The sequence below is a fragment of the Cheilinus undulatus genome, linkage group 17, assembly GCF_018320785.1.
Source record: "Cheilinus undulatus linkage group 17, ASM1832078v1, whole genome shotgun sequence".
NCBI lineage: Eukaryota > Metazoa > Chordata > Actinopteri > Labriformes > Labridae > Cheilinus > Cheilinus undulatus.
In genome coordinates this window covers 17316657-17341528 of record NC_054881.1, presented here as the reverse complement: position 1 = coordinate 17341528, position 24872 = coordinate 17316657, and the positions used below count along the sequence as shown (strand labels likewise).

General features: G+C 37.0%; 1 protein-coding gene across 1 annotated transcript in view; it reads right to left on the bottom strand.

Annotated features, from left to right (window-relative positions):
• Positions 1–5462: 5462 nt before the first annotated feature.
• atp8b1 (ATPase phospholipid transporting 8B1) overlaps positions 5463–24872 on the bottom strand; it is a 39055-nt gene continuing 19645 nt past the window's right edge. Inside the window, exons 4-30 of the mRNA XM_041811725.1 lie at positions 22823–22936; positions 22638–22736; positions 22309–22370; positions 22050–22122; positions 20744–20814; positions 20117–20199; positions 19246–19404; positions 18590–18678; positions 18304–18494; positions 18072–18156; positions 17392–17515; positions 16363–16406; positions 15784–15940; positions 15387–15575; positions 13921–14033; positions 13482–13646; positions 13018–13129; positions 12527–12602; positions 12299–12431; positions 11510–11638; positions 11249–11405; positions 10930–11153; positions 10639–10722; positions 9913–10158; positions 9551–9689; positions 7102–7232; positions 5463–6894 (exon numbers count right to left, since the gene is read on the bottom strand). Of these exons, the coding sequence (XP_041667659.1) occupies positions 6658–6894; positions 7102–7232; positions 9551–9689; positions 9913–10158; positions 10639–10722; positions 10930–11153; positions 11249–11405; positions 11510–11638; positions 12299–12431; positions 12527–12602; positions 13018–13129; positions 13482–13646; positions 13921–14033; positions 15387–15575; positions 15784–15940; positions 16363–16406; positions 17392–17515; positions 18072–18156; positions 18304–18494; positions 18590–18678; positions 19246–19404; positions 20117–20199; positions 20744–20814; positions 22050–22122; positions 22309–22370; positions 22638–22736; positions 22823–22936 (3486 nt within the window). The 3' untranslated portion in view covers positions 5463–6657. The remainder of the gene's footprint in view (positions 6895–7101; positions 7233–9550; positions 9690–9912; positions 10159–10638; positions 10723–10929; positions 11154–11248; positions 11406–11509; positions 11639–12298; positions 12432–12526; positions 12603–13017; positions 13130–13481; positions 13647–13920; positions 14034–15386; positions 15576–15783; positions 15941–16362; positions 16407–17391; positions 17516–18071; positions 18157–18303; positions 18495–18589; positions 18679–19245; positions 19405–20116; positions 20200–20743; positions 20815–22049; positions 22123–22308; positions 22371–22637; positions 22737–22822; positions 22937–24872) is intronic.

Sequence of the window (24872 nt, the reverse complement as noted above, 5' to 3'; positions counted from 1 at the left end):
GGTCAGAATCCTGAGAACCAGAACTTTCTGGTGATGTAAAACGTGATTACAAATTATCAACGTGATCAAATTATATATACTGATAACTGCATTTTTTGATGAATGAGTGGTTTTTTTTTTAATAAAATGCAAGTGATGCAGTGTTGCAGATACTGTGTTTTTACACTAAAGCTGTGATTTTTAAAAGAATTAATGTATTGAAATTGTACTCTGTTGAAAAGTTTGTTGAAAACTTTCAGAGTAGAAATTCTACTCAGGCTTTATATGTATATATATGTGTTAAGATAAATCAGCACAACAAACCAAGGTGGTTTAAATATAGATCTATAAGTAACACCTTTTTAAAGGTTGGTTAAATTCACAGGTAAATGCACATGTAATGCTGAGGGATAAATATATATATACAATTAAATGAACACACAGTTGAAAATGTATGAATATCTGAGAAAATCAAAGTAAAAAAAGGTGTTCAGGCATTTGTTTTATAAAGTAAGCATTCATCCAGCAGCTGCACTCAAGTCTGAGAGGAGTCAGAGCAGAACTAAGACACAAACAGTCCTACAGTGACACCCAGAGGCCGCAGACAGTACTAATTTATTTAAAAGATTCCCTGAAATACATTTACCCTTCAGACCCAACGCTTAAATGATCACAAGAATCATTTCTTACTGTGATGCAAAAGTGATAAATTAACAGTCAGTTATCAATGGATCAAAAATGATCAGTGGGTCCAGGATCAGTCTGGAAAAATTAATATGTTGCTGTCAAAGGTCATATTAATGTGTTTTTTATTAATAAATTTCTCTGTTTTTTTATTTACTTTAAATTAATCTTGAATAATGTGATATTTTGACTCCTGGGAAACGCACGGTTACTGGGCCTGCTGGTGCCTGCTAATGGTTAAACCGCTCAAGCTCCTGACACACTGAAAGACTTTTGTATAAACTGTCCATTAACCCACAGATGGTAAAAGACATCGTTACACTCAGAGTGTTCAGGACCAACAATGGGCACCATACAGAAAACGCAGTAAAAGTACTTGTCCTTTTTTCCATTCAATTTTTTGCATTAGTTTTTCAATCAAGATCAGACCTGATCATAAATATCAAATGTTGATTATTTGTTTTAGGAATTTAACCTTTTCAGTGTCAGTTTAAGTGCAAAAATCCCCTGATGCTTTAATGTAAAAACAACATGAAATTGTTTTTATATTTTTCCTTGAAGTGGATTATCACAGCCTTGAATAATGTTAATAATGAGCAAAAAGTTTGATTTTTATGCATTCTTCTTTCTTATTTGAAATTGTAATCAATTATTATGCTAGTGCCCATCTGTGACCACCATATTTTATTTTCACCTGAATAATAACCACTCTGCAGACATATTTATGCTGTAGAACAATATAGCATTTTCAAAATGTAAATTTTCTTGAAACAGAATTATATTTTTATTGGCACTGTTAACAGCATGGATGGGCACATTAAACTAAACCATTAGGAAACATATGTCAGACTTCATAGCTAAGCCATGACATGCACAAATGGCAGGATATCAGACAATAATGTCGAAAAAATTAAAATTACTTTGAGGGAAACATAATTACATTATTGTAAAATAAAAATGAAAAAGTGGCAAAAAAGGGTTAAAAGGGAAATAAATTGACAAGAATTTGGGTAATAGTGGCAAAGATGGGCATGAAAAAGTGAAAAGCAGTTATTAGTAGTAAACAATGGGTTAAAAGTGGCATAATTTCCAGAAATAAGTGGTGAAATGCGCTTAAAGAGTGGCAAAAATGGGTTTAAAAAGGCAAGAAAAAGAGTAAGTTGCAAAATTAGTAAAGAAAGGAAAAGTGGCAAATATGGGTTCAAAGTAGCATAAATTGGCTTAAAGTGTGAAAATAGATGTGAAAAAAATGTGAAAAGCAGTTAAAAAGTGGCAAAAAATTGGTCTTAAGTGGCAAAAATTGGCAGGAATAATGGGTGAAATGTGGTCAAAGAATTAGGTTAAGAAAGGAAAAAATGGCATAAACAGGTGGTAAAAAAAATAGTGAAAAGCAATAGGAAAAATGTGGCCAAAAGTGGGTGATAAAGTAGTGAAATGTGGTCAAAAATAAAGAGGGAAGCGTGGCAAAATGGGTTAAGAGGTATAAAGTGGCAAGAAATTGGCCAATAATAGCAAAAATTGGTGTAAACACATATGCGAAAAGCGGTTAAAAAGTAGAAAAAAATTGGGTTTAAGTGGAAAAAGTGGCACCAATGGGTTCAAAAGTGGCATAAATTGGCACAAAGTGGGGAAAATGGACGTGAAAAAAACGTGAAAAGCAGTAAAAAAAAAAAGGGTGGTAAAACTGTGAAATGTGGTTAAAAATCTGCATAAATGGGCTTACAGTGGCAAGAAATCGACAAATAGATGTAAAAAGAAAGTAGTTTAAAGTGGCAAAATGGGTGTTTTGTAGCAAAATCTGATTTAAAGTGACAAAAATGGTGGAAATAAGTGGTGAATTACGGTCAAAGAGTGGCAAAAAACGTCAAAAGAGGTTAAAAAAGGGATAAAGCAGAAGATATGGGTTAAGAGAGAAAAAAAAGTGAAAAAATGAGGGGTAAAACTAGTGAAAGGTGGGAAAAAGTTGCATAAAAAGTAGGTAAAAATGGTAAAATGTAGTAAAAAAGCCAGGACAGGCCTCGGAGTGACCGCCTTTCGACACTGAGGGCAGCTGTAAACTCTCTTCTGATCCTCTTTATCCCAGTGTCTCTGCACACACTTCATGCAGTAGTTGTGTCCACAAGGAATAGTCACCGGATCCTTCAGCAGATCCAAACAGATCAAACAGCAGAATTTTTCCCAATCCATGTGAAATCCCTGCTGTGCCATTTCACCTCTCAGAGACAGTGAACCTCTGACTGAAAAGCTTTAAGAGCATAAAAAGCCGGATTATCAGATAAGACCTTGATTCATGTCTTGAGAATGACTCATCAGAACTAAGGTCGTCTTTATGGGCATGGACAACTTATAAAAAAAGTTTATTGAATTGCTATTCACAGTATTAAGGGAAAAGGTCGTATGTGATAATTTGCCCCCTAAACCTAATAACTGGGGTTTGTGATAACTAGCAATCTTTCACATCACTGTGGAGGAATTTTGGCCCACTCTTCTTTGCAGAATTGTTTTCATTCAGCCACACCGGAGGCATGAACGGCTTGCTTAAGGTTGTGCCACAGCATCTGAATTAGATTCAAGTCTGGACTTTGACTAGCCCACTCCAAAACCTTTATCTTTTTTTTGTTTTTTAAGCCACTCAGAGGTGGACTTCCTGGTGTGTTTTGGATCGCTGCTTGAGGTCATGAACTGATGATCGGACATTCCACAAAATATTTTCCCAAAAGTCTTGGGGATCATAAAGATGATGTTGTCCAACTTAAGATGAGCCTATGTGTCCTTTCTGGTCAGAAGTGGAATTTTGTCTTGGAACTCTCACATGGATGTCTCTTTCTTATAGTAGAATCATGAACTCTGATCTTAACTGAGTCAAGTGAGGCCTGTGGGTCTTTAGATGTTGTTCTAGGTCCTTTTCTGACCTCCTTGTCTTTTGCTTTTGAAGTAATTTTGGTGACCTGACCACTCCTGTGAAGGTACAACATTGTTCAAAGTTTCTCCATTTGTGGATAATGATGCTCACTGGGGTCCCAAATCCTCAGAAATGGCTTTGTAACCATTTCCATACTGACGGATGTCATTGACCATGTTATTCATCTTTTCTTGAATTTCTTTAGATGGCAGCATGATGATGATGATTTTTTAAAATCTTTTAGCCTTCTTCACTTTCTCAGATAGATTCTAAATTATTTAAGGAATTTCTTGATCCAAAAAGTCTGGCAGTCATCGGTCCTTTGTGGCCTCATGGATAAATCATTGATGCACTCCTGGAGTAATTTTGGCTGGCCAACCACTCATGAGAAGGTTAAAAACTGTTCAGAGTTTTCTGTATTTGTGGATAATGGCTCTCATTGTGATTCATTGGAGTCCCAAACCCTTAGAAATGGCTTTGTAACCATTGCCAGACTGATAAATGTCAATGACTTTGTTCCTCATCTGTTCTTGAATTTCTTCAGATTACTGCATGAATTCTTGCGTTTTGAGCTCTTTTAGTCAACTTCATTTTGTCAGGTTCTGTTTAAGGGATTTCTTAATTCAGCAGGTCTGGCAGTAATCAGGCCTGGGTGTGTCTAGTGAAAAAGTGAATTAAGCTTCCCCAAAAGTGTTTCCAGCATAACAAAAGTGCAAAAAATAAGAAATCAGGAAGAAGTAGAATTCTTCAAAGGAATATATTTATTTTTATATTGGAAATACATTACTATTGTGCATTTGATGCCTGCAGCATACTCCAAAGAAGTTGGGACAGGAGCATGTTTCTTCCAAAAAACATTCTGCAAGAGTCTTTGGACTGAAGAGACTAACTGCTGAAGTTAATAAAGTGGATTTCTTTCTCATGCCCAAAACTTATTCAAAAGGGGTCAACTTGACTTGGTTGATGTTCTTGGGGGCACTCAGGGCTTTAACAAACAAACTGTGGGAGTGGCTCCAGCAGATTCATGAACAATATCTGAGATCGCTGTCCAGAAGAGCCATTCCTAGGAAAAGCTAAGATACTACACAGAACCGTCAGGCTCTCAGGCCTCTGGGAGAGGACCGAAGAGTAGACCACCCAAAAAGAGCAACTAGAAGGAAGTCCAAGGATCAGTAATAACTAGCCTACAATGCTAGAATCTAAAACAAGTCTAAAACCAAGTCACTAATTGGATTTAGAGTTAGAAAAAGGTTAATGCTCCTCTGATTGAGTATATTTTAAAGAATATACTTTTTCACTTAAAAAAAAATGCCCAACACTTAGATATGAAAACAAATGTAGGAAAAAATATTGGTTAATTTCAAAAGGCTTCTAATATGGTCAGTGTGTAGAGAAACTCTTGTTACTCTGCTTTTGACAGAAAATGGACAAAAATGAGCAGCTTTCCCATTTTCTAAACTCACAAATGAAAACAAATGAAAAATGAGAAAATGGCTCAGTTTTCTGCTTTTATTTTGTCACAAAAATGGGTCGAATTTTTGTTATTTTCAATTCTGTTTCAATTTGGTTTTCTTGTATGTGAAACATTGGACAATAAGGAAATCATGTGACCCAGTGGAGGTGGTGAGCGTTTCAAAATTAAAGCCTATAAATGGCCATCCACTGTTTTACAGTATATTAGGTCTATTTGCTCTACACAGTATATTAAAAATAATGTCAATAACAAGAGTTTCCACAGATTTCTGAGGCTGGTTTCAAAACAGGAAATGGAACTGCCAGAAAATATACTTAAGATACCCAGTGTTTATTTTCACTAAAATGACTGCATTCATTCATAGATACATTTTTTTTAACTGAATGAAATAACCACTTGTTTCAGATTGCTAAATGTGCCATTGGCTTTTATTAACAATCACAAGATAAAACACCATCATAAGACAGGAAACCATATGTCACTGAATCTATTAACAGGCTCCACTCACTCAGAAATAAAAAGGCATCATCTGCATACAGTAACACTAGCATCCAACGGATAGAGTAACAGTCAGGTTTGGCTTTTCTCTGATTATAGGACTGGAAAAATACACATCTTTGGATTTGCTGTAAACTATCATTGACATGTGCATGCAGAAAATCTCAATGATATTGTTTTATTAACTATTAAAGACATGTGAGTCAACTTCTAAGAAGTATCAATTAAGAAAGAGGAAAATAACCAACTAAGACACTTAAATAAGGACAAACTGAGTTGTCCTTGTTGATTCTTTTCCAGGAGAAGAATTTGCATTTGTTATCAAAAATAAATCACAGCTGAAGGAAGACAAAGTTTTGTCCCATTTATGTTTCTTTACATCAGTTCAGGGACATGAAGAAACTGAGGTATAGAACAATTATTGTTAGCAACTAGCTTCTCAAGAGGTGTTTAAGGATCTGAAGTGGGACACAAATTTGTAGTCTAAAGTATGAGACTACAACACCCATCTGTAAGGACAGAGGAAAAAAAAGACTATTCACAACTTTTAAATTAAGACATTTCATCACATCCAGCCACCTTTCATAGCTTCGTACAGCAACATGAAAAATAAAATGTTTAAAAGAGAATTTGTACATCTTAAGTTGACTGTACCTTTAGGAATATGTGTGGATTTCAAGAGATGGGAACTAAACAAATAGCTGTTAATGTATGAAACGGAAAAAATCAACTGGTATATTTTTAACACTTAAAGTGCTCTGCAGACTTAAGGCTAAAACTGTCAAAAAATTTAAACCTTGCGGCTCCAATTCCAGACGCAGAAGTGTTGGGCAGGGACTAAAAGTAAGGCTTTTATTTTAAAAGATCCTGAGTTAAACAACATAGTCAGTCACACATTCACTGCATGACCTCTAACCCCGCTAACGGAGGTAATCTCTTCGGTGAGCTTTTTCATTTACACAAGTCTGTGTAAGGAGGAGTTGGGATCACAGACTGGAGCAAAAACACATTCAGCAGTGCTCCCTTTGCTGTCCAAGACGAGGAGAAACCACAAGTTCCTTCATCGTTCCTGAATATTTACACCTCCGTGTGTTGCTCTGTCTCACCCGCTCAGCCACCTTTAGATGTTCTCAGCCTCTCTCTGGGGGGCCTCTCTGATGCTGTCCTGTGGTCCTCCACGAGCCTGCGGGCGCCGTCGTATGCTCCGCCCTGAAGCAATGAGGTCGGCATAGCCTCGGGAGTGAGAGAAGGCGTAGGCAGAGCGACGTGAACGACGGCCACGCTCGAAGGCTGGCGGCTTTTTCTTCCTCTCCTCCTCTTCCATCTCCATCTCGTACCTCTTTCTGTTTCTTTGAACCTGGAGGATGAAGGGAAAAAGACACAAGGTATTAACTGCTGAGTCATCTATCTCATGGGTAAAGGGGACGATTAAGTTATTTTTTCAATTCAAGCTTTCTTCAGAGTTCTCCTGGACTTTTGTTGCTTATAACCACAACACAAGTCTGTTTGTTCTCTGCTCCAACAGTCTTCTTCTAGGTGGTCACCTGCCTCTCTGAGGTCTCACCTTGTCTCCTACAGAGGGCCAGATGGTTTTATGGAGGAACTGAATGCAGATGACGGGCAGCAGGCTGATTCCCACAGTCAGGATGATGGTTAACCACAGGTAGGGCTGACGTAGAGCGTTTGACGCCGCACCTACAGAACACAGAATATTAATATTGGGAGAGTCAGAGCAAGGTAGATAAAGTTGTGTACATTTGAATATTTGCTTAAATTAACTTGCATGTTGGATCAGTAGCATTGGTAACAGCCTCCTAGCTAACATTTTCCTCATTTTAGAGCTAAAAGTGTGATAATCAGTCTTAATTTGCCACCTAAAACTATGACTACAACATGTAGTTGACTACCTTTTTCCATGAGGAAGACAAGACTAAGACTAGCTAAAAAAGTTGTTTGGTAATAAAAGCTCCAATGAAAAGTAAGGTTAGTTTTTTCAGGGAGACTTATTGGGATTAAAAGCTAGTTTTGTTTTTCGTCTGAAAATCCATGATATGTCTATCAGTTGTAGAAAGTAAGGACACCAGGTTTTGCAGGATGCATGTCAAGTATGATTTCCACCAGATTCAGGCAAAGAGAACAAATTTTTGACTAAAAGTTTTAACAAAAATGTAAGGATTTTTTAACAACTGAAACTGGACTACATTTTTTTTGTTTTTGTTAACAAATTTAGACTAAAACAAACATTAAGATAAAATTTAAAAATGCCTAAAACCTTACTAAAACCAAAAGACATCTCAAAGTACCGACTAAAGCCCTATTCACATGGGATTAGTATTATCTAGGGACCTCTGGTGATTTGTAATTACAGCACAGGACGTCTGTGTTTCAACCATGTCTGTAATTTGCAGAGTAAAAATTCAAGGGTAAATTACCAACCATTAAACTCACACAGAGGTCCACAGGTAATACTTATCCAGTATAAAACGGCATCTATGTAATTTAGGATGGTAATTGTGTTTTTTTAAAAGTTCATGTGGCTTTTTCTGATATATATAAAAAAAGATTTATTGAGGGTGCGTAGGAAACTATCAACAAGGTTTTGACTAATTTAGGTTATCAACAGTGCTTTGATTTCAGTTAATTCCAGCTTATGTTAAGAAAATGACTATTTCATTTAACTTGTTTATTTACTGTCCAAATGTACGTGTGCAACACTGTTCTCTTAAACACACAGCTTCTGCTTTTCCTCCTATACTTCCCTTTACAAGTGTCCTATCTTATACCAGTATCATTTAGCCATACATTTCATGCATAACACAATTTACTATTCAAAATGTGTTGCTTATTATGTTGCATAATGATCCAAAATTAACAGTGCAGAGAAATAGCAACAGCATCAAAATTAACATCAACAGGATGGATGCTTGACTTTCTTCCTCTCCCACAGGTGACCTTCCCATCCGTGATGTATAATGGAAAAGTAAGAGGAGATTGTTTACTAATTTATTGCTCATGGACAGCTTGCTTGTATGAACTTCAGCAACAAAAAGTCACTGTGGATTTTTGCTGGTGAAGTCATGCTGCAGCTGCAATGTCATGTTTTCCTTCAGAAATGTCTGTAAATTCAGGGATAATTATAGACTTCGCCTGTGCAAATGCACGAGCTAAACACTGGAATCAGGAGGTAATTCACAACTTATCAGAGGTCCATAGGTAACTCTAATCCCACGTGAATAGTCCTTAAGATTAAATCTGAAATAGCTGCCAAAATTAACACTGTTACTAACAAGTTATTCTGGGGTTTATATGCTCCCTAGAAAGTTGTCTCAGTTTCTTTTCCTTTCTTTTACAGCACTCTGACTTGCACAGGTTGACAAATTATCTATGAATTTGCTGAGTTCATTAGGCCCATTAACACCTTTCATTACCAAATAAAGACTATTTGAAGAAAGGTGTTTATGTTTGAAAACAAACTACATTTACCAAAGCAACCATTCAGTGTGTATTTTTGTCAATTTGATGAGAACAATTGTGTTGAAAATAAAGTACGGCTGTCATGATTTTACATTGGGCCATGTTTTGCTGACCTCCATGGGCCCCTGTGTGAATGGGCCCCTCCTCCCCAGGGAGGACGTGGATAAGAGTCTTTGAAGGCAGTGAGAAGGACTGAGGAGCAATGGTGTAAAACAGCTTTTTTCAACGGGTGCCTTCTGGCATCATAAGGAGCCTTTAAAATGCTGTAAAATTTAACCAAGAGTTATAACTATGAAGATCACTAGCTACTGTTGCAAAATTACTGTGATCAAATTTGTTTGAAAATGACCATTTCATGAAAATACAGGAATTTTAATTGTTTTAAGAGAGTGCTTTTGAGATTTGTCTTGTTAATTCTATTACTGTAAGAATCCCTTGGCATCCATAGGATGTAGAATATTTTAGTTTGTAGTTTAGTTTACTGTTCTGGTAATATAAAGACGAGACTTGAAGCCTGCCAAGCCAATGTGATGACTAACCAGTGAATGTGAAAAATGCAGGGAAGATGACGTGGATCCCAGCACTGTGGATGTCAAACATGATGCCAAAGTAGATCGCTATACTGCCCAGAACGGCAAAACAGTTCACAAATGTCCAGTAGGAAGTGTCCAGAGAAATCTGAAATAAAAAATAGGCGGGTTATTCACAGAACCATAAAATCATTACATGCAATTATTGTTTTACTCTTATATAAGTTTGATCCATGAGGATCTTACAGCTTGGAAATGTCAGCTTATGCTATGATAGTGTTTGTTTTTTAGATCCAAGGCTGCATCAAGCAGAAATATTAAACCTTATCTACAGCTGTTGTAGTTTTGGTTGCAGTTAATGTGTGACTAACCTGCAGGTTGACGGTGAAAATGAGCGATGAGGCTGTGACGACAGCGAAGGACTGGTAGTCAGAGGGGGCTTCTCCGTCCTGCCCCATGGTCTGCAGGAAGGCTCCATAGGGGATGAAGAAGATGATGAGCGAGACGAAGATGCCATGGAACAAACTGATGAAAAAGTTCTTGTAGTTGAACAACGCCCCCTGCTGGCCGGGCAGGTAGAGCTTTGGGAATTTCAGGCTCAGTTTGTCGTTCACATCCTGCACAGCAGGAGGAAGAAGAATTAATTCAGAGTTTTGAAGAATGATGGCATAAAATGCCACCAATATTTGCCAAATTAATTTCAACTCATTCATACAAGCTTTACACTTTTTATTCTAAATTAATGCTCAATAAGACCATTATATAAGAGGTTATTCCATTTTAGTTACAGTAAATAGTAAACACACAGAAGTGGAAACAGATAAACACATAACACATTCATTTGACAAAAAAGCAAGTATTCTTACTTGGTGCATTTTGATTTGGTCCATTGGCCCTAATACATTAACTTCCATCCTTGTTTCCATACCTCACAACAGCCTCTCTCTCTCTTTCTCTCTATCTCACGGCTTAACCGATCTACTACAGCAATTCCAGAACTTTTAAAGTATAATTTTTTTAAACCCCCCACCCCACACACACACAGTTTTTTTTACACCAACCTATATAGTTTGACCTAGACTAAGCTTGATTCTTACCTGATCTAGAAGTCCGACTAGTAGAACAGGTAAACTGCTGTAACAGAGATTGTAGAGGGTGATGAACCAGTCTTCATAGGCAACCTGCAGACAGGGAAATGATTACACAGTTTAGAAGTTGGTTCATTAAATAGGCTGTGGATTTCAATTTAGGCAATTCAGATTCTTCAACTTCTCAGGGTCAACTATGGGTTATTCCTTCATATAATTATATTTACTTTCACGTGCATCACATCTAAATGAAACATCAGTATGACTGAATCGTTGTTGAAACACTGTCGTGCTGCTGACCTGTGAGGAGTATCCGCTGAAAAAGGAGTACCAGAAGTGGACCAATGTGAAGGCAAAGTTCTTGAAGAAGAAAAAACGTAGAAACTTGCACATCCGGATATAGGACCAGCGTCCATGCACCAGCAGGAGGCGCTGCAGGTAACGGAACTGAGCGAAGGCATAGTCACTGGACATAACGGCCTGCATCCCCTCCTGACCGCTGATCCCAACACCAATGTCTGCAGCTGGAAGAACGGAGAAGGAGGAGAAATTAAAACTCACTCGGACATAATGAGAAAAAATGTTCTATAACATGAGCAGAGTGCCTTCATGCTCTTACTCTTGATCATGTTGACGTCGTTGGCTCCGTCTCCGATGGACAGCGTCACAGCCTTCTTGTACTTCTTTACCAGGCTCACCACATTAGCCTTCTGTTTGGGTGTAACACGACAGCAGATGACCGCCTCGCACTCACAGGCCATGTCCACAAAGTCAATCTGTAGAGACAATTCACCATATTTGTTAACATGCAACCCATCATGACCTTTTTTTATTCAATTACAAGCCACATTTGTCTTAAAAGGCTTTAGTTTAGTCGTACCTGTCTCATCTCCTTTTCCCAGTCATCCATCGGCTGTCCATCCTGAGGAGTGGCGGGTGGTGGACGCTTTCCAAGACGACGAAGACGTAGGCGACGGCGTTTCTTCTTCTTTTCATACAGAATCTCATTCTGAAAAAAAGGCATCAAGGGGCATTTTCATAAACCTTGGGTTTATTTCTTTAAAACATATTTAACAGCTTATAAAACATATGAAAAACTTTGAGATTTTGACAATCCAGATAGCTGTAGGCCTTTATTTCTTATCACTTCTTGATAGAAACTATTGGCTAGGTAGCACACACACGCCTTAATGCTTAATTCTGATCTGTTGCTCAAATCTGATTTATTTGTTTGGCTTTTCACACTGTGGTGAAAGTCAGAAAGATCATATATATATTGGATTTAGGACCATATATGAAAGTGGCCTTAATCTGATTTTAAAGTCTAAGATTCAATGTGACTTAATAACTTAGTGGCTTACATGCAATTTACAATGTAAGAAACTTAAAAAAACATCAATAAAAACACATTTCAGTGGATGTGCAAACGAGTTTAAGGCAGCTAGGCTATATAACAAAAGATCTGTGACACCTCAAATGTAATGGGTGACAAAGAGCAGAAATAAAGAGCATTTATATTTGCATGCAAGCAGATGAGGTCAATGGTTAATCAGGTCATGTTTAGGTGCTCAACAGCTTGAAGGAAAAAGCTGTTTTTCTGTCTTGTAGTTAATAAATGTGTTGTCCTGTATTGTTTTTTTCTAGGGTTTGTTTTATGACTAGAACTCACCAGCCATCCTCCGGTGATAATGAGAGCATTTTTGCCGGGCATAGGGAAGAACGGCTCAGAAGGTCTCTTTTTCCCTCGACGGACAGTTTGAGGGTTGTTTCTCCTGTTGGCCTGACGAATCCTCAGCTTCTCACTGGAGACACAGAAACAACAGAGATAAACAATGTCGGGGGGGGGGGGGGCTTTTTAATCACAGTCACTGTTTAATACATTTAAAGATCAACTCACTTGACATCCTCTCCATAATGAATCTGCATGTCGTCTGTCAAAAGGGAACAAGAAAACCCGATGTTTTCTGCTGTTTCTGGAAAAGAAAACACATTAAAAACACATTACATGAGAGAAAAGCTGCAGAACAATGCTATAGCTAAAAGAAACCTCATCACGCATATATGACTGGTGACCAGTAATGTTTACTGAATGTATCAGTTTCAGGAGGAGGAAGTTTACTAGCTTTAACTCCATGATCAATAAGGTCATTTCAGTAAGCTTTGACAAATCAAGCTATTTTTATTCAAGGGAGACTGGTTCATTTTTTTAGGGTTCTGTTTGTTAACACAGAAGGATGGAATTTATGACCTGCAGCCGGTCAACAGGGGGAGCTCGAGATCTTTTGGCTTCACTCCAGGGCAGCTTGTCTTCATCCTCATACGCAGTCTACGACTATATGATTACAATTTGACCAACAGTGCATTTCTCTGTGCAGTATGACTTGTTACCTTTCTTATCTCCAGTCAGGACCCAGATCTTGATGTCCGCTTTGGCCAGTTTGGCAATGGTCTCTGGTACCCCGTCTTGCAGTTTGTCCTCAATGGCAGTCGCTCCAATCAGCTGGGTAGAGGTAATTTGGGTAATTTAGTGATTTAAGTCCGTTTTTCAGTTATTATCAAAAACCTTTATTCTCTTAACCCTCCCATCCAAAGTTCACAAATACAAAAAAAAGGTTAAAAAAACTACAACAGAGAAATAAGTATGTAAAATTAAATAAATACATATTCATATCGGTTACAACTCTGTTTTTCAAACTATGTAGCACAAAGACTGCAAGACCTCCTGCAATATCTCCTTTCAATATCCTTTTAATTGTTTGCATTCTACTTTTTTCAGTTTAATAATTTCATACTATTACATGTCAGTATAGTGGGAACTTAAGGGTATTTCTCAGCTCTGCAGTTGGGCTCACCATCAGGTTGTTCTCAATCTGCTCGTACACACGGTCGAGTGCGTCCTCTCGGTTAGACAAGCTGACCTGTGCGTCTTTGTGTTTCCTCGACCAATCTTCATACTCTGCCGCGCTGATGTCTCTGTAGCACAAGCACAGCGTCCTCAGTGTCTCGTTGGCAAAGATCTGGAACATAGAACACAGATCATGATCAGTCAGTGAAAAATCTGAGGAAAACATGCAGGTATTGTACATATAACTACTGGTTTCCAGTAGGGTTGTTAACACCTCAGTACCTTGTTATATGACATGCTTTAACATCAGATGCTAATAATCTTTGCTGTTGTTTTTGTGTGTGTTGACACATGTATCAACATTGTTTGATCTTTACTGGTATCGCATGTTTAATATAAGGACAATTTCCTATTTCTGTATAACTAAACAGGCCTCATGAACTCACATCTAGAGCTGCCTGTGTAGTTTCTTTGTGTCTGCAGTCAGGGGAGAGTCGCTCATAGATGACGGTGTCGGCTCCTTTGCAGAACAGACGGACACGACCATCAGGAGCCCTCACTGAAAAAGAAAACCCAGGTTGGACAACGGCAGAGCTCTGGCCAAAATCTCTTAATTCAAATCCCTAGTCAAGAACAAGTCAAAAACTTTGAGCCCCAGGTTTCTTAACATTTATTGTTTCCTGCTGATTCCAAACACCTTTCCCTCCATGCTTAAACAACCTAAACAGACAACCTTGAATGGGATTGGTTTTCATCAGCTTAGAGACGATAACTCAAGTACAAACTCTTGAAGTTCACAACTACTTACTGTTAATTAAGTTTGTATTGCAGTCCTGCTTAAAGTCAAGCAAAGCAAGCTCTAACACTGTGTAATTTAGTTAACTTAAACTCACAAAATAACTAAAACTAAAAGGTAAAAATCATTTTAGTTGGATAAAAATTTAAAATCTAGCATATAGTGTTCGTTTAGGTGGGCCAAGGAGTCAAGCACTGCAACATAATTGAGATCAGCTGATGTCATGCAAGCCCTCATCAGTTGGTTTCCTGTAAGCACAATACTGATTCATTGCACTCATGTTTCAATATTTAAACTGCACTAGCCTGGCTATACTGTGGCTTCTTCCTCTGAAAGCCGATTTTTGCAATCCTCCTCCACCCCAGCTTCTCCTTTATTCTGCTTCTGACTAAATCAGTGTCATGCAGTAGTGATTGATGCCTGCTCTGCTCTGGGTTTTTGCAGCTTCTCTCCTTGCTTCAGGCATCCCTTGTGGGTAGAAGAAATTCAGGAATGTCTGCTTTTGCTGCTTGATGCTTTCCATGTAGGGGAACCCAAAACAGCCACACCACCAAATATAAATAATTAAAACAAGTGCAAATTAATAACTGCTAATAAGAGACAAAATCACCTTAGTTTCAGTCTTTGGCAAAAGTATACTGACTGACTTTAGAAACCAAAGCCTGCCATGATACTTTAACAAAGCAGTTTTATAAACTATCTTGATAATGAGGAGGCAGCATACTGACAGTCAGGGGTCGACTAGATTCAGGTTTTAATTCATATTAATGTTATTCACTTTGGTGACTTCTGAACAGAATTAATGGATTAATTGCAATTAAGGTCTACTTTTTCATTCACTGATAAACAGTTGATGTGGTTACATTTTGGATTAACAATGCCCACCTCAGCTTCTAAGCTAATTTTCCCAACTGGTGCCTTAATTCATACCAGCCAGAAAAAAAAAACAATCAACAGATCACACAAACACCCAAAACTAACCACTAGAATGAATACAGCTCTAACTCTCTTAGGTATTCTTCTTCCTTCTAAAACTAAAATGTTTCATCAACTTTTCAAAGACAATCTCTAGTTAAGAGTGTGTGAAGAGAAGTGTGTGTCTGTGTGTATTCGTACAGATGATGGACATGCGTTTGCGGTCCGAGTTGAAGTCAAGCAGCGCCAACATCTCGTAGGTCATCTCCTGGTCCATCTCTTTGATGGTGATTGTATCCTGAGTTCGAGACAGAAACACGTAGCCGAAGTTCCTCGCTGCTGTCACCAGAGCGCCCTCATCAGGAGACGCCGCCTGGTACACCAGCTCACCTGGGAGACAGATATGAGCAAATTCATTAGATCCCATCCGAAAAACTGCACTATTGCATCATTATTCCCATTTCTTTTTTTTTTTACAGTTTTTTTAAATTAGACTTTGAAATCAAATCCTTGCTTGCAGCTTTAAGTTGTCCTCATCATTAGAACCAGCCTTGGTGGAGTCAGAATTTCTCTACTTTTTCCAAACTTAAAGGCTTACCATCTTTGTTCTCCACCATGACGGTGTGGCACAGAGAAAGCAGCTTGAAGAACTCTGAAGCATCTTTATCTTTCTTAGATCGAACACAGGAAACCAGGGAGTGATCCACAAACTGGAACCTTTTGTCAGCATAGCGGTTCCAGCTCCAGTCCACCGGCTAAGGGTAAAAATAGAAAACCAAATAAAAAAACTACAGAACAAATATTAAGTAATTGTTGTACAGTAAAGTAGTAATAACAAATAACTTCCTTTGTTTTCTGTCAAAGCTCATCTTTCGCTGCTCAGCATGGATGATATGTTGAATGGATGTAGCATAGCATTTGTGGTGCTGTAAACCTGGTGCAACTGTATTTGGATATCTGAACATGAGTGTTTGTATGGATAGTGACACTTAGTTGCATGTTGTAATAAAATATTTACTGAGAGAATCAAGCATCAGAGAAGTGGGCATATTTCCCGGTCCTTTCATACAGTAAGACTTCTTATTGAAGTCAGTGGAGTTGCCCCCTGCTGATCATTGCAGAAAAACAGAACAAGAAGCTACATCCACCTCTTACAGTCAGTCGTAGTTTGTCTTACCCTTCCTCTGTCCAGAGTCACTCCCTCAGCAGTGGTTGGTTCACCTTCAGGAAAAAAGGGAAAAAATCTTGTTTAAAAAATGCAGACTTTTGCAAACAACCATACCTAAAACCATAAATAGTCGCAAGAAGAGGAGACATTTTATTATGAATTAAAAGATATATATATTTGGAAACAGAATTTATATTTTGTTGCCATATTGTAGCACCTCAACTTTGTCTCCTGATAATAAACCTAAATTTATATCTGATTAAATCTATGCCGTCAATTAAGGGCAGTAAAAATAAAAGTTAAATCTGTACAGAACTGAAAAATAAATGTTGAAAATACTTTATGCTACCAAAGGCAAGAGAAGCAAAAAAATGAAAGTATTTGATTAAAAAATACATTGCAATAAATGTATATTTAAAAAAAACAATATAAAAAGACTAATAATATGCTGGAAATAGAAACAATGCCATTTGAAATAAAATATGAACAGAAATAAATAAAAAGGTCAATGATAATGAATGATAATTATAAATGAAAGTAAATCCTTTAATTTTTCAAATTTGTTTCACTCCCTTGTGAACTTCAGGCCATGATTAAATTTTTCTGAAAGATGCTTGATGAAGAAAATCCAATCAATCACTCAGTCTTTATTTGTTAAGCACCAATTTATAACCTAAGTTATCTCAAGACACTTTAACAAAGAGGGCAGTTCTAGACCGTGCAATTGATCTGATGACTGGTTAAGAAAAAAAAACAACTAAAGTTTGGGCAGGAAATGAAAAATATGTGGAATATTAATGCATTTGAATGCTGCAGATTCAAGTGAACTTTCAGTATTTTCACTTGAAAGCAGCTGTCATTGCAAACAATGGACAGCAGGCGGCAATCTCAACACAGCTATTTTTCTTTGGTTTACTTCTTGATTTTTACACTAAACTCAGGAGGGGAAGTCTTAAGCAGGACCAACGTTTACAGTTCAACATTCAAGGTGTTAACTGTGTATTTGTGATGAATGTTTGAAATAAAGCATTTAGTTACCATAGGTGCGTCCAGCAATGGTGCACTTCTTGAACTGCATGATGTTCTGTGTGAGCGTTCCCGTCTTATCAGAGAAGATGTACTCGATCTGACCCAGCTGCTCATTAAGCGTTGTGGTTCGAGCCTTCAGGGGTGAAACCAGAGATTTAATGAGCAGGTGAAGAATGATTCAAAGGCAGGATAATCACTGAAAAACATCTGTAAGGAAGCCTTTTGTTCTAACCACAAACTGCAGCTCCATATTGTTTGGAAGACATGGGCGGCTATATATATGACTAAAATAGTCTCAAGTGTTATTAACATTTCCGTACACATTTTCATTCTTTCCAAAACTTCAATTTCAAGATTCGTTCAGACCTGGTCAATTTTACACACCATATTTCAAACATAAGTACACATCACAGATGTTTTTAGTTTGAAAAAAGGTTTTAAATCCACTCTAAAACATTTCTGAGATGCAATGCAAAAGGATTGCTTTATTACCCTTAGCTTTTCTCAAACACAAGGGTGAGGGGCTCTAAAGAAAAAAGGTTGGGATCCTCCGAGTTAACCACATCAAGGTCCAAAGATTGAATCTTTGTTATAAGAGCATCTTTGTGTCTTTCTCTTTGTGCAATGGATTTTTTTTAGTAAAAAGAAAGTTAAAAAAAGTAAAGTTGAGATGAATAGTCTTGCTGTACCTTAGCTGGTGTGTCTTTCTCTGCATGATACATCTGAAGGTCCCAGTTGATGAATTTGCTCTGGCCTAGACGGATCACTTCCACGCTGAACAACAAAAACACAGTATTAATTTACTATTCCTGGAGGTAAAACAGCTCTTTGACTACATTTCTGCTTTTTACAGAAGACCATCCTACCAAGATATAAAACGTTAAAATAAAGCCCCTTACACATGGGCTTGTTTTCACTGACCTGACGTAGAGTGAAATGGGCACCATGGTGTTGAGGACAATTATGTATCCCCAGAAACTTAGGAAACCTCTCCAGGAGGCATCATGGTTTTTCCCGTCGTACAGATACCAGGCCTTTGAGCCAATCTCTTCATACCAGAAGGTGTGACCGATGGCAAGGCCAGCAGCGACCAAGATGAGCAGCACGAAGATCTAAAGAGAGGGGAAAGGATCCTAGTTATACAGAAGGAGTGAAGAAAAAATACATAGCAATATTTATAACACTAAATCTTTCATTTATCACTCACCGTGTAAACCATGTAGTTCATCAGCTCGTCAATCTTTGTCCTCTTGAACCTCGTCTTTCCACCGTTCCTCATGATTTTGGTGTCAGCTCCTGTAACAGCAACAACAATTATATAATTTGTTGTCACATTAAAATTTATATTTCTTAAAAAAAAGTCTTATTAGTTGAGCTTTCTACAATTGTTTTTTAAATTTCTAAAAATTAAATTAAGCAGAAAAGGTCACAAATCTCAATTAGGTCTTCTGATGTTTTCTTCTGACATTGCAACATCTTAAATACTAAAGATACTTATTTTAAAGTAAATAATTTATGAAAATCTGAATGTTGTTATACATTTACCCAAACAGAAACTAAAAGCAGAACATTTGTGACGAATGTATCTTTGTTCTGTTATCCGTAAGTGACATTTTCTGGTATACATTTATCAAAAGTGCAGAGAGGCTTAAAATAGATGTAAAAATAAAAGAAATAAGTGATTTAGAAGTGATTTGATTCAACCGTATATAAAGAGTAAAACAAAATAAACTCAGTGAGCGCTGTATTAAAGGTGGACAGTGACATTTTTTATCCAGATCTTTAGGATGCACCCTCAGCTCTGAAACAGCGTTTTCCCCAGCATAGGGCTTTGTCATGGATCTCATGTTCGAGGGTTCAGACCTGCAAAGATGACGAGTCCATGACAATACTCTGTATTTCTGATCTTGCAGCCTCGGAGCAGCATGTTGTCCAGGTCCAGAGGGTAACGCTCTCTCTGCCACAGCATTGTCCCTGTGAATTTATCCAGGCGATTGTTGGGCTCCTCGCACTCGATCAGCGCTAAAACAGAGGAAAGAAGAGTTACATTTATTCACTGCACACAGACACAAAATTTAACTTGTAGACATTCTGTTAGGTGTTGTGTGCTTATATTTTTGTTTCTTTCATTAGCTATTTTCTTTCACTTCAGGCTTTCTTGAGTTGTTTATGAAGGGTTTAATCATTAATATTTTTCTGTGTTCATGGTAGAGGACTACTGTACCTTTGTTTAAGAAATTTGGTGACTAAATTAAAAACAATTCCAAACTTTTGCAGAGATTTGTAATAATCTATTAACTGTCTTATACTAAGGCTAATTGAATTCCTGTTTGGATACAGACCTGCTTTATTTTGAAAGAAAATAAATAACTTTGGCTAGATTGAAGATTAACACATGAACTCACACAGAAACAGAAAAAGGAACTTGTTCCGGAAATAAGTGAACAGTAAAAGGTGAATATTTGTTATGAAAAGCTGCAGATGACTTTTGACTTGTCCACTGAGCTGTCTGAGGTTTTTAGAGTGAAATGAGACAATAAGAAGTAGTGGTGGGTTAACCAAAGTGCACTGCAAAGGACAATAAAGCATGAGATTAATGGGATTGAAAATTTAATGCACTAATCACGAACTTTAATTTATCGCAATTAATGCATTACAATGTAATGCTGACAACCCTAATAAATGTGACAAATACGTCTGAAATTGAGCTTGTCTTGTTGTGAAACAGTCTCACCATCAAAATCAGCGAGCTGACGCTCATGCTGCAGCCTCTCATCGGTCACCCGAAGCCCCATCTTAAACTTTAGGTTGGTCTCTCTGCAGGGTAAAAAAAAAACAAAACATACAAACAAGACTGAAAACAAAGTTGAAAGGGAACCAAACTGCTGTTTGACTGATTCAAGCTGATAGGAACTGTGTATAGAAAGTCCTAAAAATAAGATTTATGTGCCAGTTTTCAGGATAACTTCATCGTCTGTGAAAAAACCTTAAATACAACTTCAGCTTCTGTTTAGAGATAAACATGCACTGTGGTTTGTTTGATTTTGAGGTGTTCCTCATTAATCCCAGATCACACAGTCACGCTGATCTCATGGTTGAGTTCTGCAGAGGCTGCTTAGCTCTTTATACATTTACTTGCTGCTGATTGATGAAAAAGATGTTGACTGAACTTTGCAGAAACCAAAGAACAAACACAAACTTATCAGAGCAAATAGCACAAATCCTGTATCAGCCTCTACCAGATACTGTCCATTACATAATGCCAACAGAGACATGCATATAGACATTAAGGTAGAACATGATACTGAATTTTGGTACTAAAAATGTATTGGAGTGGTAACATGAAGTGAAAAGGTCTTACCCATCAAGCTCAGCTGTTTCTACGTAACACAGACTGTTCGGTTCTGAGCTGGATAACAGCAGGATGTCAGCCTTAAAATATAAAAAAAAACATCTCTTAGAAAAAGGTGCTACTAGACAGAAACATCAGACTGAACATTGGTTGTGATTCTGTCCTGCCTTATGTCTCTTTAAATTTTAGACCCATCAATCAATGTCTGAATCCAGAAAGAACACGTTTTAAATCAGCTGGGGATCACAATTACACCATAATTCTAGTGGTATAAACAGATATTTTTGCTAATCAGTCTGTGAGACATTAAACAGGTAAACAGTAAATAAAAAACAGGGTTTTATGCTTGGTCCTCTAAAGTTCTCTATTTAATATGCTAAAAATTTGTAACATTCTCAGCTATTACAACTTAGAAACTAACAAAATAATTAATTTATAACATTTAATATTACAGTAATGTGTCTTTGTGTGACAATTTCATATTTAGCCTTTTGGAATTAACTTCCTTTTTTAAAAAAAAAATTCCATTTGGTTTTTATCTCAATTATGGAGTAGCTCAGGGTCTATTCTCAGTTCTCAGTCAATATGCTCAAAATTTGTAACATTTTCAGCATTTTTTTAATCTTTGATCCTAACAAAAAAAATCACAATAAATATCATAACAATGTGTCTGTGTGGCTATTTCATATAGTGCCTTTTGGAATTAACTTCATGTAATAATAATAATAATAATAATTCGATATGGGGATCTGAAGGATGGTGTACCTCAGGGATTTATTCTCAGTCCTCTAAAGTTCTCCACATAATATTCTCCAAATTTGTAATGATATCAGCAATTCTTCAATCTTACACCCTAACAAAAAATGTATTAAATTTAGTATCATAGTTATGTGTCTTTGTGAGCAATATTTTGATTCACTAGATAAAAAATGCTTCAGTAAGGCTTTATCAAGTTAGGAAAAGTTTAAATTTTCATGTTTCTTTGTTTTTTTCATGGTATTTCAAAATAGAAGCGCTGCTGATGTGGACATTTTACAACAAAAAAACTGCTGCAAACTTTTAAACAACATCCTGAAAAAATCTAATCTTTTTTCTTGGTTTATTATCAAATACAATTGTTGTTGTAGTATGTGAGAATATTTTAGACTAAATTCTGATGTAGTGGAGCGAGTCAAATAATCACTAGGCTATATTAAGACATGTAACTAGACACAACACATTAAATTTGACATTTATAAGATAAACTGTCTACATGTGCCATCTGTTCAATCAACAAAGCAAATGTTGAAGTATTATGAATAATATATCATCATACCGGGATAAAGTCGTTCTTCTTTAGGCGGACCACATCTCCGACCTCAATGTGTCTCCACTTTGACTCTTGAAACCTGAAGCAGAAACAAGGTACAGGTTTTATTTTTGGTGTTTTATCCATTTATAGTAATTTACAAGAAAATAAAATTTGCTCACTGGCTCAGACTGTACACCAGGTGTTTAAAATGCTTTGCTGTTGAATTTACTACATCTTAGTGTTACTAACTGGCATTTCTCAAAGATGTATTATTTCTTCTAACCTGCCATCCAGCAGGACCTCACACTTCCTGTTGTTGATCTCTTTATCCATCCTGTGCCGGGCCTGAAAAAAGTATTTAATTCATAATCATAAACAAGACAATGTTTTGGAAAGTAGCCAAAGTATCTATAAATGTTTTCCTTTCCTTCTCTTTGTCAGTATCTAAAATGCTTTACAGTGGTGCATAAAAAACTCACACTTTCTGAATTTGCCCAAATATTAAAAACAAAACAGACTGGTATGTTAATGACTTAGAGGAGTTCTATAAATGAACGAGCTTACAAACCAGTAAAACCTCAGCATAAAGCAACATGTTCATGTCTTTCTTACCAGGTCGTCCACCAGATCTTTGATGGCAGTGACTCCAAGCACCACGACCAGAGGAATCAGAGTGGTGTACCACGGCAGAGTGCTAATGTCTGGGATAACCTATCATGCAAAAAAGCCATGTCAGTTACTTTTTAATACAAAGTACAAAAAAAACCCATGCACTGAAAATTAATTTGATGATGTACCTGTAAGATTAACAGCGCCAGGAAGTACAGGTTGGCAGCTCTCTTTAACTGCTCGTACAGATTCAGAGGGAGGAAGGTGATGACGTTGTACTTGTACGTCTTGATGGCATTTCCCTAAAGAGTAGAGCGAAACATAAAGTATAGCATAATATCAAAAAGTATTTTACCTTAAGCTGTTATATTGAAAAATCATTAGAGAAATTATTTTTCATTTCACAATGAAAATATGGGATAGAGGTCAAATGGATTACTACTAGACCTAACAGCTTAATAATGTGAGAGAATTATAGAGTATTATAATGATTGCTGAGTTGTAATGATGGAACAATTTAGACTAAAATCTTAAGAAAATATTATTTCTAGCATTAAATATCACAGTGATGTCCCTTTGTGTGACATTTCATATTCTGCCCTTCAACCCTTTCAGTTTGGTTATCATCTCAATTATGGTATACAAGGTTTTGAGGGTTTTATTCTCAGTCAGATTAAATCAAATCTAAACAATGTTTAACATGTATATAACTACAGTAATACTGTCTGGTTGAGTTATCTTTAGCCGCAGCTATCTGTGATTTTCATTCCAACTATCTGCTGCTGTCACAGTCAGCAGACAGCAGCAGAAGCTGAGATGCTGCTAAAGTTAAGGTGCCCACTGCAGAATGGCAGCACCTACAAATTGGCCATAGTATTTGTCTACAGTTTTTTCACATAGCCTAATTACTTTCTAATTTCTACTGTAGATGAGAAATAAATGTTCGGGTTAGTTTTTCAGCCACCTGGTGTCGTATTGTTTGTCTGACATTTTCATTAAAATAGGATGAGCTGTCAAAACAAAACAAGATACACTAGCCTCAGAGGGGGCAGTTTGCCCTGAATCATTCAGGTCAGTCTGTTATCACTGGTGTCTCTGCTGAAGTGGTGCTGTGTTTCAGGAGAGGTTAACCCTCTGATCTCTGTCCATATCTGTATGAACCATTGTGATGTTGAAAAACACTGAATAGTGAAACATCTTTGAAATTAATTTTAAAGCAGTGAACCAGTGAAAACAAGGGTTTTCAGATATAATAGTTGATGTCCTTGGTTAACCGCGCGGACATTGGCCCAGTTTTGGGGCAAGCTGGTGATGAGACAGAGCCACCTTTCATTGGAGATACCATCTAATCTGATAAAGACTGAACTAGCTGTAGGAAAATCAAATAGCATGTAAAGACAGTCACCTTTCTACTTTTTCCAAGAGTCCTGATAGTTCTAGGACTTTTGTACTGAAGTTGTTCCTAAAATGTCCTTGTTTTTAGGCCCATGGAGTCTGGCTGATGTGTATAATGTGTCTAGTGAGATAAAGGTCGGCTCAGCTGGTTGATCAGGTTTCAACCTCCGCAAAGACTGACGACAGAAAAACACTCCTCTGTTCACCAGCTGCTCACAGTCATACGACCAGTCTAAGCACCTAACCTTTCAGCGTTTGATACAAATACAAGAAGCTGTCCTTTTCTTCTTTAAGGGTAAAAGGTAATACGCTGAAAAAAGTCAAAAAGTGTACATACACTTAATAAAGACATGGCCACAACATAGCAGCAATGACAGTTTGCAGTAAAGCAAATGTATTGATATTCATTTGCATACTAGTACTTTAGCTTTATCTTAACCTGTATCTACATCACATTGAATACATTATTTAAAATGTGGCTGTCAAAGTAAAAATAACTGGTAAAAGTATGAATATGACCTTACAGAAGATCAGGGAAAAGTAATGATCTTTTCTCCTCCTTCCAATGTTTGAACGAAAATAACATATCAAATTAAGTGCTGAGAAAATAATCTGACATCAACGGTTGATGATTTATTTATTTTTTCAGTTTAACTTCTGAATGTGCAGCACTCCTATCATGCCCGGTCTTTGAGTTCTTGTTCAAGCAATAAATATTGACTGCATTTCAACTATCTACCTACATCACGTTTTTAAATCTTCTCACACTGATGGTTAAAAATGTTAACAGAAGTAAATTGCAGACTTGGATTGAAATAAATGAATCCAATGATTTTGGTTTGA